This window comes from Hippocampus bargibanti, linkage group LG02 (assembly GCF_051943395.1).
Source record: "Hippocampus bargibanti isolate YZ-2025 linkage group LG02, ASM5194339v1, whole genome shotgun sequence".
Taxonomy (NCBI): domain Eukaryota; kingdom Metazoa; phylum Chordata; class Actinopteri; order Syngnathiformes; family Syngnathidae; genus Hippocampus; species Hippocampus bargibanti.
Genome location: NC_142735.1, coordinates 30020393 through 30037485, shown reverse-complemented (window position 1 = coordinate 30037485; position 17093 = coordinate 30020393). Strand labels below are relative to the sequence as shown.

At 44.5% G+C, this 17093-nt stretch overlaps 1 protein-coding gene across 2 annotated transcripts; it reads left to right on the top strand.

The window, feature by feature from the left end:
* Window positions 1-189: 189 nt before the first annotated feature.
* Window positions 190-16436, top strand: LOC148902365 (glycogen phosphorylase, muscle form-like). Of its 2 annotated transcripts, none has more exons than XM_088990837.1 (20): window positions 190-534; window positions 2937-3038; window positions 3115-3193; window positions 3273-3376; window positions 4815-4946; window positions 7890-8001; window positions 8086-8168; window positions 9099-9242; window positions 9360-9452; window positions 9517-9663; window positions 9746-9909; window positions 9977-10091; window positions 11020-11121; window positions 11198-11345; window positions 11457-11515; window positions 12988-13129; window positions 13203-13410; window positions 14918-15052; window positions 15150-15216; window positions 15918-16436. In XM_088990837.1, the coding sequence occupies exons 1-20, from the start codon at window positions 292-294 to the stop codon at window positions 16065-16067; spliced, it is 2529 nt and encodes an 842-aa protein (XP_088846963.1). In that variant the 5' UTR covers window positions 190-291; the 3' UTR covers window positions 16068-16436. The 2 variants fall into 2 exon arrangements, with proteins under 2 accessions (XP_088846963.1, XP_088846964.1); XM_088990838.1 differs by having other exon boundaries at window positions 4815-4950; window positions 7894-8001.
* The last annotated feature ends 657 nt before the right edge of the window (window positions 16437-17093 follow it).

The window sequence follows — 17093 nt, the reverse complement described above, 5'->3', positions numbered from 1 at the left end:
ATACAACTAACGGGGTGCTTGGTTTTCAGTGGTGTTCAGTTGCAAATATTTGGGTGTACAAAGCCTATACTGTACTCCAGTGGTGTCATGGGCTCGCGACGCATTTTCAGGTCTCGAGTCGCTTTTCGAGAAACTACTTTTATTTTTACAAGCACAACCGGAAACCGCTCGCATTCGATTTTGCTCACTTGGCGTATCGTATAAAGCTAGCAGCAACCAGACTTCCGACTTCGCTCTCCCCTCACAGGTGGTCTTCGAATTCCTAATTTCGTCGCCAACCCGCTCGCCGCCATGTCTAAACCCTTAACGGACCAGGAGAAGAGAAAACAAATTTCGGTTCGGGGTCTAGCCGGCGTAGAGAACGTCTCCGACCTGAAGCTCAATTTCAACCGCCATCTCCATTTCACCCTAGTCAAGGACCGCAATGTTGCCACCAAGCGGGACTACTACTTCGCGCTGGCCAACACCGTACGCGACCATTTAGTGGGCCGTTGGATCCGGACGCAGCAGCACTATTACGAGATCGACCCGAAGGTGAGCGGACATGGTTCGGTCCGGTGCCGCAGCCCGGCACGTACGCCCGTATGGGTGGGCGGGGCTCTGCAGTGAGTGAACGTGTGAGCGGGTTTGGGGCTGAATACTGTAAAGGGAGAGTGTCTGAGCGTGAAGGGGCGGAAAACTAACGGGGGGAGAGGGATGGAGAGTGTATGAGTGAAACGGGGGGAAAAGGACTGAGGGTCGGAAGGGGAACGAGACAGACAGACAGACAGACAGAGGGGAGGGGGGCTGAATACTGTAAAGGGAGAGTGTCTGAGCGTGAAGGGGCGGAAAACTAACGGGGGGAGAGTGGGAACGGGAGGGAGAGTGAGGGATGGAGAGTATGAGTGAAACGGGGGGAAAAGGACTGAGGGTCGGAAGGGGAACGAGACAGACAGACAGAGGGGAGGGGAGGGGGGCTGTTGTGGGACAGAGGGTGAGAGTGAGACATGGAATGGATATGTATAGGGCAACAGAGGTGGGAGTGATTAAAGTGACAGAGAAGTGTGTGCGTGTGTGTACATGCAAACGAGTGAGAAACAGAGAGAGTGAGACACTGCTTTCGACATCCGTCAGCCTTTTTTCTGGATCGAGCCAAGAAATGTTTATCAGTTCGGGAGAATGGCCAGAAAGTGCTTACGCAACGATTGCCCCCACACCCCCACCAAACGGCTCTCCTCTTCCCAAAAGCACCCCCCCCCCTGTCAGGAGCAGAACAAGCTGTCTTTTCTCTCCAGCATGAGTTAGGAGAAGAAAATTGAGCCCATTTTTGGTCATCTCAAAAGCCGATGATGTCTAAATGTTTGGCCCTTTGCCCCCCAAAACCTCAAATTTTCATTGCTCAAATGGCTTATGCCAAAGTAGGACGTTTGACATACTGCAAAAAACTAGTTTGGTGATGATCAGAGTAGGAAGGAACGATCTTGAGGAAAAAAACAGGTGGCACTTCTAATATTAAAGTGATGTATTCATTTAACCATAGAACACAGGTGTCCAAGTCAAGGCCCGGGGGCCAAATCTAGTCCGCCACATCATCTTATCTGGCCAGCGAAAGCAAATCAAACATGTGACATTCCATGCTGCTTGCTAAAGTCTGAACTAAAATTTTAAATTGTCCCGTGTAAACCACAAGAAACAGTCAAAATTGTGTTTGACACCCCTGCTTTAGGGCAACGGTGTCAGTCATTTTCACTTCTTATTCACTATGGTGATGGACAGGCTGACAGACGACGTTAGACAAGAATCTCCGTGGACCATTATGTTTGCAGATGACATTGTGATCTGTAGCGACAAACTAGAGATGTGGATGTATGCCCTGGAAAGGAGAGGAATGAAGATCAGTCGCAGCAACACGGAATATATGAGTGTGAATGAGAGGGATTCAAGTGCAAGAGTGATGCTACAGGGAGAAGAGATAAAGAAGGTGAATGATTTTAAGTACTTGGGGTTCAACTGTCCAGAGCAATGGAGAGTGTGGAAAAGAGGTGAAGAAGCATGTCCAAGCAGGCTGGAGCGGCTGGAGAAAAATGTCAGGTGTGATGTGTGATAGAAGGGTTTCAGCTAGGATGAAAGAAAAAGTGTATAAAACAGTGGTGAGACCAGCCATGATGTTTGGACTGGAGACAGTGCCACTGAAGAAAAGACAGGAAGCACAGCTGGACGTTTTCTTTGGGAGTGACCAGTTTGGATAGGATCAAGAATGAGTATATCAGAGGGTCAACTCATATTTGAGGCTTTGGAGAGAAAGTCAGAGAGGCCAGACTGTGATGGTTTGGACATGTCCAGAGGAGAGACAGTGACTATATAGGAAGAAGGAAGCTTAGCCTTGAACTGCCAGGCAGGAGACTGAGAGGAAGACCGACAAGGCGGTTTGTGGATGTTGTCAAAGAGGACATGAAGGTAGCTGGTGGGAGAGAAGAGGATGCACAAAAGATGGAGGACACTGATTCGCTGTGGCGACCCCTGAAGGGAAAAGCCGAAAGGTAAAGTACATTGTAGTTCTGGTTTCTCGGGAGCCATTTTGAATTTAGGGAAGCCATTAGAATGTTTCATCCCCTCCACATATAACATATGGAGTGCACACCAAATTTAAGAATAAGTAGTTTTCAAAATGGAAGTGAAAATATTGATTTATTGTGGCTTACATACAATAATTTTAAATTTTTGTTTGAACTTTAGAAATCATCATGGAATTGCACAAGTTTGATTTGCATTTGTGGGCCTAATAAAATGATGTGGCGGGCCAAATTTGCCCTCCGGGCCTCGATTTTGACATTTGTGATGTAAGGGATTAGCTAGCTAGCTGAATAGAAATAGAGTGAGCGAGTTTGTTAGCTAGCTCGTTACAATGCCGTAAGTAAATATGTATTGGTTTTGGACCCCTACCTTCCCCCATGCAGCGGGTTTACTACCTCTCCCTGGAGTTCTACATGGGGCGCACCCTGCAGAACACCATGGTCAACCTGGCCTTGGAGAACGCTTGCGACGAGGCCACGTACCAGGTAAGTTCGCGGACTTCGGGAAGGCGCCCGTACATCCGGCCAACGATGCGCTTGTGCCCACGGCGCCATTTGGTAGCTCGGCCTGGACATGGAGGAGCTGCAGGACATGGAGGAAGATGCGGGTCTAGGCAATGGCGGCCTGGGTCGTCTGGCCGGTGAGCGGTCGCCTCTGTTGTTGGCGTTTGGGGAACGTCTTATCACCTCCCCGCCCAACCTAAAGTTTTTTGTCTTTAGCTTGTTTCCTGGATTCCATGGCGTCGCTGGGCCTGGCAGCTTACGGCTACGGCATCCGCTACGAGTTTGGCATATTTAACCAGAAAATCGTCGACGGACGGCAGGTACGAAAATTGAAGTCGCGAGCGAGCTTCCATCTTGCGGAGGTGCTTTGGTGGGGTCGGAGGCCGTGATTGTTTTCGATTTATCCCGTAATTATTTTCTTGATTAGTTTGGATTAATTCATTTAGTTGAGGGACCGGTTTGGCAAAAATGTTGACCATGTGTGTTACTAAAAATCATCTTGCTTCAATTAACTACGAGTTGCATTTCTAAAGAAATCTGACAGATTTGCCGTGGACAGGCTGAAGTTTTAAACAGTTGGACAATGCTAATGATCAGTGGTGGGGCGTCAGGGCCAGCAAGGCCTCCTCTGCTGGCCTAAAAATATCTGAATCGCAGACGGACGTTCATGATATTTTGTAGATTAATTGTTATGAAATAATTGAAAATTGTCTTTCAGTTCCTTTCATTGTTTTTCTTTCCCTTGTTGTGCTGCTTGCAGATGTGTGTTTTCATATTGAAGCGTTGAACCAATCGCATTTCAGACATTATGTGTTTCCAGGATTAAAAATTGACCTGGACGCCTTCACAATCAGTTCTGCAGGCTCTGAAGCATAAAAACACTATTGGTTGAACCAATTCGATTTGGAGTTGGCATTCTCGCAGGCCTTATTTCTTTGCTAACGGCACCTTCTAGTGGACTTGTAATAAATCACACCACACTTTTTATATGAGTCACAGTCGCAGCTGTAGCTGCAGTCAAGGTTGTATAGTCATAAAATACAGTCAAAGCTGGGGTTTTGACCATAATCCGTTCCTCAAACCTGTTCGAAAACCGATTTGGTCGAAAACTGGAACATTTCCCACTAGAATCAATGTCTGCTTTTTTTTTTAAATCGTGATTGAACAATACAACCACGCCTACTCACAATGGAATTCCACACAAGGATAATGCGTCGGTCACAATGAGACGCAACACGACGAAGTGACGTTAACGGAATCGGAGGGGAGTCAGGTGGGTGCATTCAGGTGCGCTCAGTTTGCTTGAGATCCCATTTTTTTGCTTGTAAATCAAGGCATAAAAAAACCCACAAATGTTTTTCTCGAAAACCGAATTGGAAGACGAGAACTGAGACGTTTGAAAACCCAGGTTTGACTGTCGTTATTAAGGGTTGGATTGATTCAGACATAGCACTCCAAAGGCCTAGCTGTCAATTGCACGGCTCACGTCTGCAAATTACAAATGGATTGTCAAAGTTTGTCGATTTATTTGTTGATTATTTGATTCATAGTTGCATTTCCACACTCAATAAAGGATGAAAAGAAGGAACTAAGGTCCAACGGAACTCTGCTACTTGTGGGGAGTATGCAAATTGCAAAGATGGCCCCAAAAATGCATGCACAAATAAACCTCCAAAAACCTTGCATGCATTATGCACGTCATACGCCCCCCTACAAAAAAACCACGAGAAGCTGTTTGACTTTGCTGCGTTGACCCAGGTGGAGGAAGCCGACGACTGGCTGCGTTACGGAAATCCCTGGGAGAAGGCTCGCCCCGAGTACATGCGCCCGGTCCAATTCTACGGACGGGTGGAGCACACGGCCGATGGCGTCAAATGGGTCGACGCGCAGGCAAGTAATCGGAGAACCAGGCCGCCATCGATGTCCGGAATTTCTGAAAACCGAGCCTGATATATGAAGGAAAAAAAAAATCCCAATGGAATTCCTTCCATGCAGTTTCAGTCCCACGCTGTGCTGCCCCCTAAAAGGGTCAACTTCCTGAAAACTGGATTTAAAGGAGAAGTTGACTCCAAATTGTGCCTTTTTTTTTGGCATCCCCACACGTCTAAAAACACTATTCTGATTCATATGGCAATTGTGAATCATGTATTAAGCAGCCAAAATCAGCCATTTTGAATAATTTCAAGCCTCTTGCTGCTGACATCACAATTGCTCAGGTAGCAACCAGTCAATGGGCAATGCTCAGCATAAGACTGTCACATGACCACACAATTCCGAAAACAGCCGAAAGCCGAGTCAATTGCACTTGAGACTTTCCTCGGTTAGTCTGGAAAATGGCTCGTGGAACCCCAGTGGGGTGATTTCATTCATGTTTCCATGAAGAGCTTTCATTTGAAATTTAAATTCTTCTCCTCCTGTGCCAATGTCTCTCATGAAACACGAAGGCCACCTAGTGGCAGAAAAAATCCCGTGAGACATATACCCATCTTCAAAACACCAAATTACACAAATGACCATATCAATGAACTAGAGCAGACAGATCCAAAGTCCGGCCCCGGGGCCAAATGCGGCCCGTGGTCAATATTCATCCTGCCCATCAAATCAATAACGTCAGGCTCGCATGTAGAATGAATACATTGGCTAGTAGTACTGTTACCCGTGTGTACTAAGTGCTGCCATATAGGGGCTGAATTAGGGGCCGCAAATTAGTACAATAATAATAATAATAATACATTTCATTTATAAGCGCCTTTCAAAACTCTCAAGGACAGTTTACGGTCACAGGATATTTTTTTCTGCGGGTGAGCAGCGGCAGCCACACGCGCCAGCGTTCACTCTACCCGGAAGGAGTCCTGAATTGTCTGAATGCCCCCCCCCCCCCAATTTTTTTAAATGTCGAATTTCTAAATTAAAAATATATATAAAATTGTGACAACAAAAGAACAATTCTGTTCTGTGACACTGTGACAAAAAAGGTGTTTAAAAAACTGAAGTGAATATTCAATTATAATTTTCAGTGTCAGTTGAATTTTGCTATGAAAATTAGTATGAGAGTAATTGACGGAATGAGCCTCCCAATTTTTGAAAATGGCAATTTTGATTTTTTTTTGTATTTTTAAATTGGCAGCAATCAACAAAAGAACAATTACTTCTGTTCAACTGTGACAAAAAAAGTGAATTATTCTTCTTTTCCTTTCGGCTTTTCCCTTCAAGGGGTCGCCAAGGCGAATCAGTGTCCTCCATCTTCAGAGGTTTGATTCGCATGTTTGTTTTGGCCAAGCTTTTACGTCTGATGCCCTTCCTCACACGACCTCAAAAAAAGTGAATTAGTGTTTAAAAAAAAGTGAAGTTAAGTGAATATTCAATTTCAATTATCAATTTAATTTTGATCTGCATGTTGATCTCCTCTTTCATCTGGAACTGCTTTATGTAACAAAGAGGGTACAGAAAGTGCTTAAGAATGAATGTCTCTCTGTGCCTTTGTGTTGTCATGTTATTTGTTATTTAGTTTTTTTTTTTGTTCTTTTGACTTCAAGACGGCGCCGCGAGAGTGGCTGCCTTTCCAGCAGCTCATGTATTTTGCTTTTCTACTTTCATTTCTTTCATAACTTTGCTGCTGTGAAATGTAAATTTCTCCACTGCGAGACTAATAAAGGCAAATCCAATCCAATCCAATCCAATCCAACTGAACCAAAACACATGCTTAAAGGGCAACCGACGTCACTTTTTTCTTTTTTAACTGACATCAGAAAAACGTTTTATAGCACCTAAAATACCCAAAGTATGATATTTTTATTCAAATGCAAAACACCAATAAAATGACTTAGTGTCCAAAATCTGCAAAAAAATGAGCTGCGAATTGGGCATTTTCAGAAAGTCCTGCCCTCAGTTCATGACGTCACGCCAAGACGTCTTGCATTGCGGGAGAATAAAAACAATGGCTTCAGATTCGGAGAATATGCTTTCTTGTTACACATCCAGTTATGAATATGATTCAAATAGTTCTGAAGAGGAAAGCATACATGTTTACAATCGATTAAAGAATTTATTTCGTGTCATTTTGAGGCAAACGGGCGGGGGCAGTGTTTCACCCAAAAAGAGGCAAAAAATGGCCACCGAGCTGTGAGGAATGAATCAGCTGTTTCCACAGGCTGATAGATTTGTTCCATGGAGCTTGGACTCCCTCTGCTGGCGGCCTTTGGATGTAACACATGGTTAGAAAAAAAATAGTACAGCAAAATACATTGACTTTGATGGAAAGACGCTACAATGCGTCTTTTTTACGTCAAGAGGCGGTCCTTTTCTGACGTCACGTGAGGACTCATCACCAACTCAAAACAAGACTTCCTGAATGTTCAGCGCGAGTCTTAAAACGTAAAATATAGCGGTGGAATCATTGTAAAATGCGCTCAGTAGAAGTCATTTGAAGCCATTTTACAAATTATGGACACAACTTGTCCGGAGACGTCGGTTGTCCTTTAAGATAGCAGAAATTAAAATAAAAAACAAATGTGAAACTTATTTCAATTAATTGCTCTTATGTCAAGAATGCCCGCCAACATTAGCCCCGCCCACATTATTAACACACTAAATCTGGCCCCCTTTGAAAAAATGTTTTGACACCCCTGCTTTAGCGCGCTGGAATCTCTAAATGCGTATTTTTAGTCGGACTGTCTATTAAATGTAGTTTGGACACCCCTGAACTGGAGGGTACAACGTATTTGTATGAGGTAATCATAACCGTTTTCCATTTTTATGGGAATTCACAAGCAGACAAAAAAAATTGCCAGTATGTATCGAGTAATATGAACACGTCTTCTGTTCCCCATACAGGTAGTCCTGGCTCTTCCCTACGACACGCCAGTGCCGGGCTACCGCAACAACATTGTCAACACCATGCGGCTGTGGTCCGCCAAGGCCCCGTGTGACTTCAACCTCCAAGATTGTGAGTAGCGTCCGGTCCTTCGGCCGTCAAAGCGGATTACGGTTGGATGCGCCCATGTTTTATTTTATTTTTTGTCCTTGTCAGTTAACGTCGGAGGCTACATCCAAGCGGTGCTCGATAGGAATCTGGCAGAGAACATCTCCAGGGTGCTCTACCCCAATGACAATGTGAGTCAACTGCCATCAAAATAGTTTATTTTTCAAGGGATTCCAAACTTGTGCCACCTCCTCCCGCCCAATTAATTGGAAATGGAGATACTGCCGTATTGGCCCGAATATAAGATGGTGGTTTCTCCATTGAAATAAGACTGTTCAAAAAGTCTTTTTTTTTTCAAACTTGAGTCTTGAAAAAATATCTTCTATCTTTACTCATTCGCTGCCATTACCGAATTTATGAAGGAATTGAAAAGTGTGACGTGGAGTGCCATTCCCGAATTTGTTGGGGTTTTGTTTTTTTTTTTTCTCTCGGGCGATGCCGATAAAGCGCTGATCAGACCTCTGGCAATGGTTTTCCCTTCCACGAAGGGGCAGCATTTGCCTTTTGTCCATGTTAGAGCTTCTGCTGTTGTTAAAGCGCTATATAAATCAATATGTATGTATTGTCTTGTATTTTGTACACCCGCCCCCATTTCAAGCTCAGATAACTACAGACCCATATAACTTAACTCTTTTTTTCTGATGAATGAAGAGCATCTATGGTTTCTAACGCTCAATTGAATGTTTATGTAGTCTTAAACTTAATATTCTGTGCAATGTCCTGCAATTTGAGTGAAAATGACAAAAACTCTGTCACTGGAGGGGACACATTTTTGCACATTGTCTGGCAGTGAATGAGTTAAAGTGAGTTTTTTTGAAATTGGGGGTCTCATCGAATCTAATCTGTTGACTCTTTTGCACCGTTATTGAGTTTGTGGTGTGTGTGTGTGTGTGTGTGTGTGTTTGTGTGAATGCTGGAGAGTCTGGCTGCTGCTGCTCACCTGCAGAAAAACTTATGTGACTCTAAAGTGTCCTTGAGAGTTTTGAAATGTATTATTATTATTATTATTATTATTATTATTATTATTATTATTCGTCCATCAAATCTTTTGCACTGTTAAGTTCTTTGAGGGCAAGGAGCTGCGTCTGAAGCAGGAGTATTTCGTGGTGGCCGCCACGCTCCAGGACATCATCCGCCGATTCAAAGCATCCAAGTTCGGATCCACCGAGTTTGTGCGATTGGATTTGTCGGCACTTCCCGACAAGGTTGGTACATCTGAGGTGGACTGGATTCGGTCGTGACCGTTGTTTGTTAATTTTGGTCAGCAACACCCCCCCCCCCCCCCCCCCCCCCCCCCCCCCCCCCGCCACTCCCTCGGTTAGGTGGCCATCCAACTGAACGACACCCATCCTGCTTTGGCCATCCCCGAGCTGATGAGGATCCTGGTGGACACCGAGAAGCTCCCGTGGGAGAAGGTTTGTCAAGATTGATTTTTGGTGAGCCGACGTGTTGTGACGGCATCCCGTGTGCGGACTAAAGGCCTGGGACATCGTGGTGCGTACCTGCGCATACACCAACCACACGGTGCTGCCCGAGGCCCTGGAGCGCTGGCCTGTGGATCTCTTCCAAAACCTGCTGCCCCGCCACCTGGAGATCGTCTACGAGATCAACAGGAGGCATCTGGAGGTAATTCCACACCCGCTCGCTCACCTGCCGTGTGAATGCCTCGCCCCTTCCCATTGCTTGACGTCCCTGCGTTCGCTCGCAGCGCGTGGCCAAGCTGTACCCCGGCGACGAGCAACGCGTGCGCCGCATGTCGCTGATCGAGGAGGGTGACGTCAAGAAGATCAACATGGCCCACCTGTGCATCGTGGGCTCGCACGCCGTCAACGGCGTGGCTCGCATCCACTCTGAAATCATCAAAAACACAGTGTAAGCCTCGCCCCTCACCCGTTGGTTTGCGCCAGCTCAATTGCTCGCTCATGTGACTCTCGTGCAGCTTCAAGGACTTCCACGACATGGATCCTCACAAGTTTCAGAACAAGACCAACGGCATCACTCCCAGGCGCTGGCTTCTCATGTGTAACCCCGGGCTGGCCGACGTCATCGCTGAGGTTGGTAGGGCCTCCAACAAAGACGTACAAATGCAACAATAAGACAAACGAAACACCAAATAGGGAATATGTGACTTTCTTTCAGCGAAATGATTTTTGTTCTGAACAGGAACATTTAACCCACCGGTGCCTCGTTGTATTTGTGCTACCTAGAACTTGCGTTTTAGAACACTGGTGTCAAAGTCAAGGCCCGGAGGCCAAATCTGGCCCTCCACATCATTTTATTCGGCCAGCGAAAGCAAATAAAATTTGTGAAATTCCGCAATGCTTGCTAAAGTCCTAAAAACCAACATTTCAAATTTTCCTGTTAAAACCACGGCAAACATATTTTTATTTATTTATTTGTTTGTTTATTCATGTGTTTATGTATTTATTTGTTTATCTATTTATTTATATATTGATTTATTTGTCCATTTGTTTGTTTATTTTTCATTTCTTTATCTATTTGGGTATTTGTTATTAATTTATTTATCTATTTGTGTATTTGTTTATTTTTTGGGTGTGCAGAGTTGATCTTGTTTTTGTTCGTGAATGATGTGCTGTGTAGGCTCTCAGTCGTACAGGAGTGGTTCAAAGAGCTTCGCCAATGAACATTCGCTGACAAATCTCTTTGGATCCGACACCTTCATAGAAGTACAGATGATTGCTGAAGAAACATTTTCATCAAGTCATTATTCTTGACTTCAGATGTGAAAACGAGTGATTTGTTAATTTGTTGTGCGCTCTGTATATAATATGTGGAGGCAATTAAACATTCCAATTGTTTTCCCAAATTCGTAACGGCCCCCCGAGAGGAAACCGTCACGACAATGTGGCTGTCGGCAAAAAAATGAATTTGACATCCATGATTTATTTTAGAACCACACTTGAAGCATATATTATGAGCATTTTTTTGGTTTGTTAAAATGAGGTTGCTTGTGATCTGCAGCGAATCGGCGACGACTACATCCGGGACCTAGATCAGCTTCAGGGGGTGCTGGAGTTTGCGGACGACGATGCCTTCATCCGAGCTGTGGCCAAAGTAAAGCAGGTGAGATGGGAAACGGCTGCCGGGTCAACGCTCAGGTCCGCCGATACTGAAGTCGAGCGCGATTCTGAACGGGCAGGAGAACAAGATGAAGTTTGCTGCCCACCTTGAGGAGAACTACGGCGTAAAGATCAACCCGGGCTCCATGTTCGACGTGCAGGTGAAGAGGATCCATGAGTACAAGAGGCAGTTGCTCAACTGCCTGCACATCATCACGCTTTACAACCGTGAGTCTTTTTTGCAATTACTCCCTCCAGGACGTGGAGGGGGCGGGTCAAAATCTTTCAACATCGTGTTCTTTTTTTTGTTTTTTGTTTTTTTTGTTTTTTGTAATGCAGGCATCAGGAAGGAGCCCAACAAGGCTTGGACCCCGAGGACCGTCATGATCGGGGGCAAGGTGACTCGACATGGTTCCAAATACAGTAAAGTCTTGTTATATCGATATCGGTTATATTGATAGTACTGCTTATTACGATACTATTTCTATGAACTCAAGGAGAAATGCCCGCAGGATCGGATATATCGATAGTCCGGTTATATCGATATTTTTTCCGACTCCCGAGAATATCGATATAACGAGATTTGACTGTATGTTGAATATGAATTAGTTAAACTGTGCACTTCGTCGAGACACTGACATCCCCACCACACACACACACACACACACACACACACACACACACACACACACACACACACACACACACACACACACACACACACACACACACACACACACACACACACACACACACACACACACACACACACAAAGATTCTGAGACCTCCGCAAATCGGACGTTATCCTCGTGTCGCTTTGTTCGTTCCGGAGTTTGAGATGCTGAAATGGACGGTTGGCAGGAGACTGTCTGAGCCAAGATACCATTTGCCAGCCTGGATTGGATTGGATTGGATTGGATTGGATTGGATTTGCCTTTATTAGTCTCGCAGTGGAGAAATTTACATTTCACAGCAGCAAAGAAATGAAAGTAGAAAAGCAAAATAGAGTCGGTTCAAACGCTTCACAGGCAGGTAGCACTGTGAACGACGAGGAAAGACGACACGAGACAACCGTGTTAATCAGCTTCACACAACGGCATTTATAACCCTTACTCAGCTAGCTACCTAGCTGGCTATCTGTTTGCTATCTACTTGTCATGTTTTAGCTATCTTGCTAGCTAGGTAACTATGCAACTGGCTATTTATTAGTTATATGGCTATATAGCTAGTTAGCTAACTGTCTAGATGGCTATCTATTAGCTAACTGTTAGCTAGCTAGCTTTCTATCGATTTGAGTTACATCCGGGTTGAGTGAACGCTGGTGTGTGTGGCTGCCACTGTTCACCCGCAGAAAAAACGATCCTGTGACTGTAAAGTGACCTTGAGAGTTTTGAAAGGACCTTAGAAATTAAATGCATTATTATTATTCACACTTTTTGCGTTACGTGGGAAAAAATGCAGAGTATGAAATGCACTTTTATTTTTTTAAACATTTATTTTGACCTGCTCATATCGGTATATACGTATTTTAAAATAGTACAGTGTAGAACCTGACTAATGTATGTCTAAAAAATGTATATATAGTTATTTATGTATTTATTTTACTTGTGTATCAATCAATGTATCATTTTTGTAATTTTTTAATTGTTTTTTATTTTTTAAATTAAAACGTATCTTCCCTTAATTAATTTTTTTACTATTTAAATATTTCATGAGTTTTTTTTATTTATTGTATTTTTTTGTATTTTCTTGTATTTTTTATATTTTGCATATTTTTGTTTGTTTGTTTGTGAGCCAATCTTATATCTGGCAGCTTAAAATTCCAAGCATGGGATAGCTAAATTTTATTTCTTTGTCATTGGTGTCCAGGCGGCTCCAGGTTACCACACGGCCAAGCTGATCATCCAATTGATCATATCCATCGGCAATGTGGTCAACAACGATCCGATTGTGGGAGATCGGCTGAAAGTCATCTTCCTAGAGAACTACCGAGTCACTCTGGCTGAGAAAGGTCTTTTTTTTAATCCCTACCCCATCAACGGTGTGACGCGGCGTCAAAGCGTTGACGTCAGGCTCCTCTGCAGTCATCCCGGCGGCAGATCTGTCAGAGCAGATCTCCACAGCCGGCACAGAAGCATCAGGCACCGGCAACATGAAGTTCATGCTCAACGGCGCCCTCACAATCGGCACCATGGACGGCGCCAACGTGGAGATGGCCGAGGAGGCCGGCGAGGAGAACCTCTTCATCTTCGGCATGAGGGTGAAGGACGTGGAGGCCATGGACAGAAGCGGGTGAGGGGCTGGGCTGCTACACTCTTTGTGTAAATTTGTGTACAGCGGTGCTTGTTTTAAAGTGCTCCTTAAAGGACAACCGACGTCTTCGGACAAGTTGTGTCCATAATTTGTAAAATGGCTTCAAATGACTTCTACTGAGCGTATTTTGAAAAGATTCCACCGAATATAGCTATATTTTATGTTGTAAGACTTACGCTGAATATTCAGGAAGTCTTGTTTTTGAGTTGGTAACGAGTCCGTACGTGACGTCACTAAAGGAACGCCCCCTGGCTGAAAAAAAGACACATTGTAGCAGTCCTTCCATCACGTCAATGTATCTTGCTGTATTGTTTGGTCTGAAAACCCTGTGTTGCACCCAAAAGCCGCCAGAAGAGGGTGTCCAAGCTCCATATAAGGAATTTATCAGCCTGTGGAAACGGAGGTGGGCACAGGAGGTCGCCATTTTGTGCCTCTTTTCTGGTGATCGTTTCTCCCCAATGTTGCCTCAAAATGGCATGGGGTGGATAACATTATTCATGTAGGTTTCCTTCTAATTTCGTGATCAACAGTGTTTCCATATGCAAAAAAGTACCCAAAATGTATTCTGTGTCGCTTTCTCGGTCATGGGCGTTCCCACGGTGACGTCACTTAGGGGATCATCATCAAATCGAAAACCAGACTTCATAAATATTCAGCGCGAATCTTAAAATGTAAAATATAGTTACAGTAAAGTCTCGTTATATCGATATTCAAGGGAGTCCGAAAAAATATCGATATAACCGGGACTATCGATATATCCGACCCTGTTTTTCTCAGTGCGTGCATAGAAATAGTATCGATATAACCGGGACTATCGATATATCCGATATCGATAGAACGTGACTTTACTGTATATGCGGTGGAATCTTTATAAAATGCACTCACTCAAGTCATTTCAAATGATTTTACAAATTATGGACGCAACTTGTCCGGAGAATTTTGGATTTACTTTTTTCCCCGGAAAAGCCCCATAACAAGAAGTTGCCGTTATTTTTTTTTGTGGCCAGGATCTATTTATTCATTTAAGCGTCTTCTAAGTGTGTTTCAAAACTTTGAGTTTATGCATTCATTCATTTGTGTGTGTGTTTATTTATTTAGTCACTCATTTATTTATTCACTCTTTCATTCACTCACTCATTTATTTATGTATGTATGTATGTATGTATGTATGTATGTATGTATGTATGTATGTATGTATTTATTTATTTATTTATTCATGTGTCTAACCTATCTTTTAATGAGTCTATTATCTATTCATGATTTATCCACCCATCTATTTGTTTATTTATTTATCAATCAGTCTATTTATTTATTTATCCGTCCAGCTGTTTAATTTGTTTTATTTATTTATTGCTTGGTCAGTTTCTGACCAAGAAAAGTCGTTGGTATGCAATCAAGTCATTGTATGACATGCGAGTTGATGATGGAAGCGGGGGTGTGTGGGGGTTATCGTCTTCGATCTTACCATTCCTGCGTCTCTTTGCAGCTACAACGCAATGTCCTACTACGAGCGCATCCCCGAGCTGAAGCAGGCCGTGTCTCAGATCGCAGCGGGCGTGTTCAGCCCGCAGCAGGTGGACCTCTTCCAGGATCTGGTTAACATGCTCATGCACCACGACAGGTCCCGGCCTGACACACAGCTCCTTCCCGCTTATTTTATCGCCTGTACGTGGCAACATCATCTTACCCGAGATTTTTGTGCGTGTTCCACGCCGCAGGTTCAAGGTGTTCGCCGACTACGAGGATTACATCAAATGCCAGGAGAGAGTGAGCGCTCTCTACAAGGTTAGTAACCAAAAGGGGCTTGGCGCGAGGGGGGCAAAACTGTGCCTCCTTTCTGCTCCCCTTCACCAAGCCTTGACGTGATCCACCACCGTGTTGGAGTTTTTGAGTTCACTTTGTTTTTTCGGTACCGATAATTGGCTAATTGCATTTTATTCATCAGGACCCGACCAATATAGCTTTTTTTCAGACCAATGTAGGGGAGGTGTGGGGACGAGGCAAATTTGGGTCCACAAACTACTCCTACTTTTCACTAAATGGTTACAATGTGCATATAAATTAGTGCCGATCACTTCTTGGACAAGAGGGTAAACAAATGAAGCGCCCCTTCACAAATCTTGCTACTTCACAGGTGTCAAAGTCAAGGCCCGGGGGCGAAATATGGCCAGCCACATTATTTTATTCGGCCCACGAAAGCAAATTAATCATGTCAAGTCTGAACCCAAATTTCAAATTGTCCCATGTAAGCCACAATAACAGTCATTATTCTTGACTTGAGCTTTGAAAACTAGTTATTCATTAATTGGTCGTGCGCTCTAGATGTCATATGCGGAGGGTCATGATTGCGCACCAATAAAACAGTTTGCGGCGTCTCAGGCCGCGAAAGCGAGCTGGTTGTCTAAAGCCTCTTCGTAGTTTCCTCGGTGAGAAGTATTCCTCGGGTCTCTATCAAACGCCCCCACCCCCTGTTTTTGTGTTGCCAGAACCCTAAAGAGTGGACCAAGAAAGTGATCCGGAACATTGCGGCCTCGGGTAAATTCTCCAGCGACCGCACCATTTCCCAGTACGCCAGGGAGATTTGGGGCATGGAGCCCAGCTTGGAGAAGATCGCTGCCCCGGATGACCCCCGCTAAAGTCCACGTAACCCCGCCCCCCCATCCCCTTAAAACCACGTAGCCTCTCACTGTTGCAGCTCTAGAAAACGTGCTCACTCCTACTGACATCGTGACTGGGACTACACGCGCTCCCGAACCAGAACTGACCCCACCAGAAAAGGTTTCTCCACTGTGATGCAAAGTCTACTGTACGTCTTCCAGTCATTGTGACCCCGCACGCCATTTGTTTCAACGTAATCTCGACAACGAAAGTACCTGCTTTTCCGTCTCGTCTCGTGAATTAAAACCACAATTTCCGTCCGCGCACTGTAACCGCCGGCGCCTTCATTTGCGATTTCTGGCCATCTTTGACTTGTCAATAAATGGCAAATCTCGTCGCCAGCTGTGTGTACGCGTGTGTGTGTTTCTGTGTGTGAGAGTCTTGTTTTTATATGTGTGTTGTGGGGACTTTTCGTCGGTTCGGCTTCTTGGCTTGAGAGGTGTGTGTGTGTGTGTGTGTGTGTGTGTGTGTGTGTGTGTGTGTGTGTGTGTGTGTGTGTGTGTGTGTGTGTGTGTGTGTGTGTGTGTGTGTGTGTGTGTGTGTGTGTGTGTGTGTGTGTGTGTGTGTGTGTGTGTGTGTGTGTGTGTGTGAGGTATCACAGTCCAATAATTGTGTGTGGGGGTAGGGACTAATGATGCAACTTACCTTAAAGGACAACCGACGTCTCTGGACAAGTTGTGTCCATAATTTGTAAAATGGCTTCAAATGACTTCTACTGAGCGTATTTTACAAAGATTCCACTGCATATAGCTATATTTTACGTTTTAAGACTTGTGCTGAATATTCCGGAAGTCTTGTTTTTGAGTGGGTGACGAGTCCGTACGTGACGTCACTGAAGGAACGCCCCTGACCGAAAAAAAGGACACATTGTAGCAGTCCTTCCATCACATCAATGCATTTTGCTGTGCTCGTTTGGTCTGAAAACGTCATGTTGCACCAAAAAGAGCCAGAAGAGGGCGACCAAGCTCCTTATAAGGAAATTATCATCCTGTGGAAACGGACTG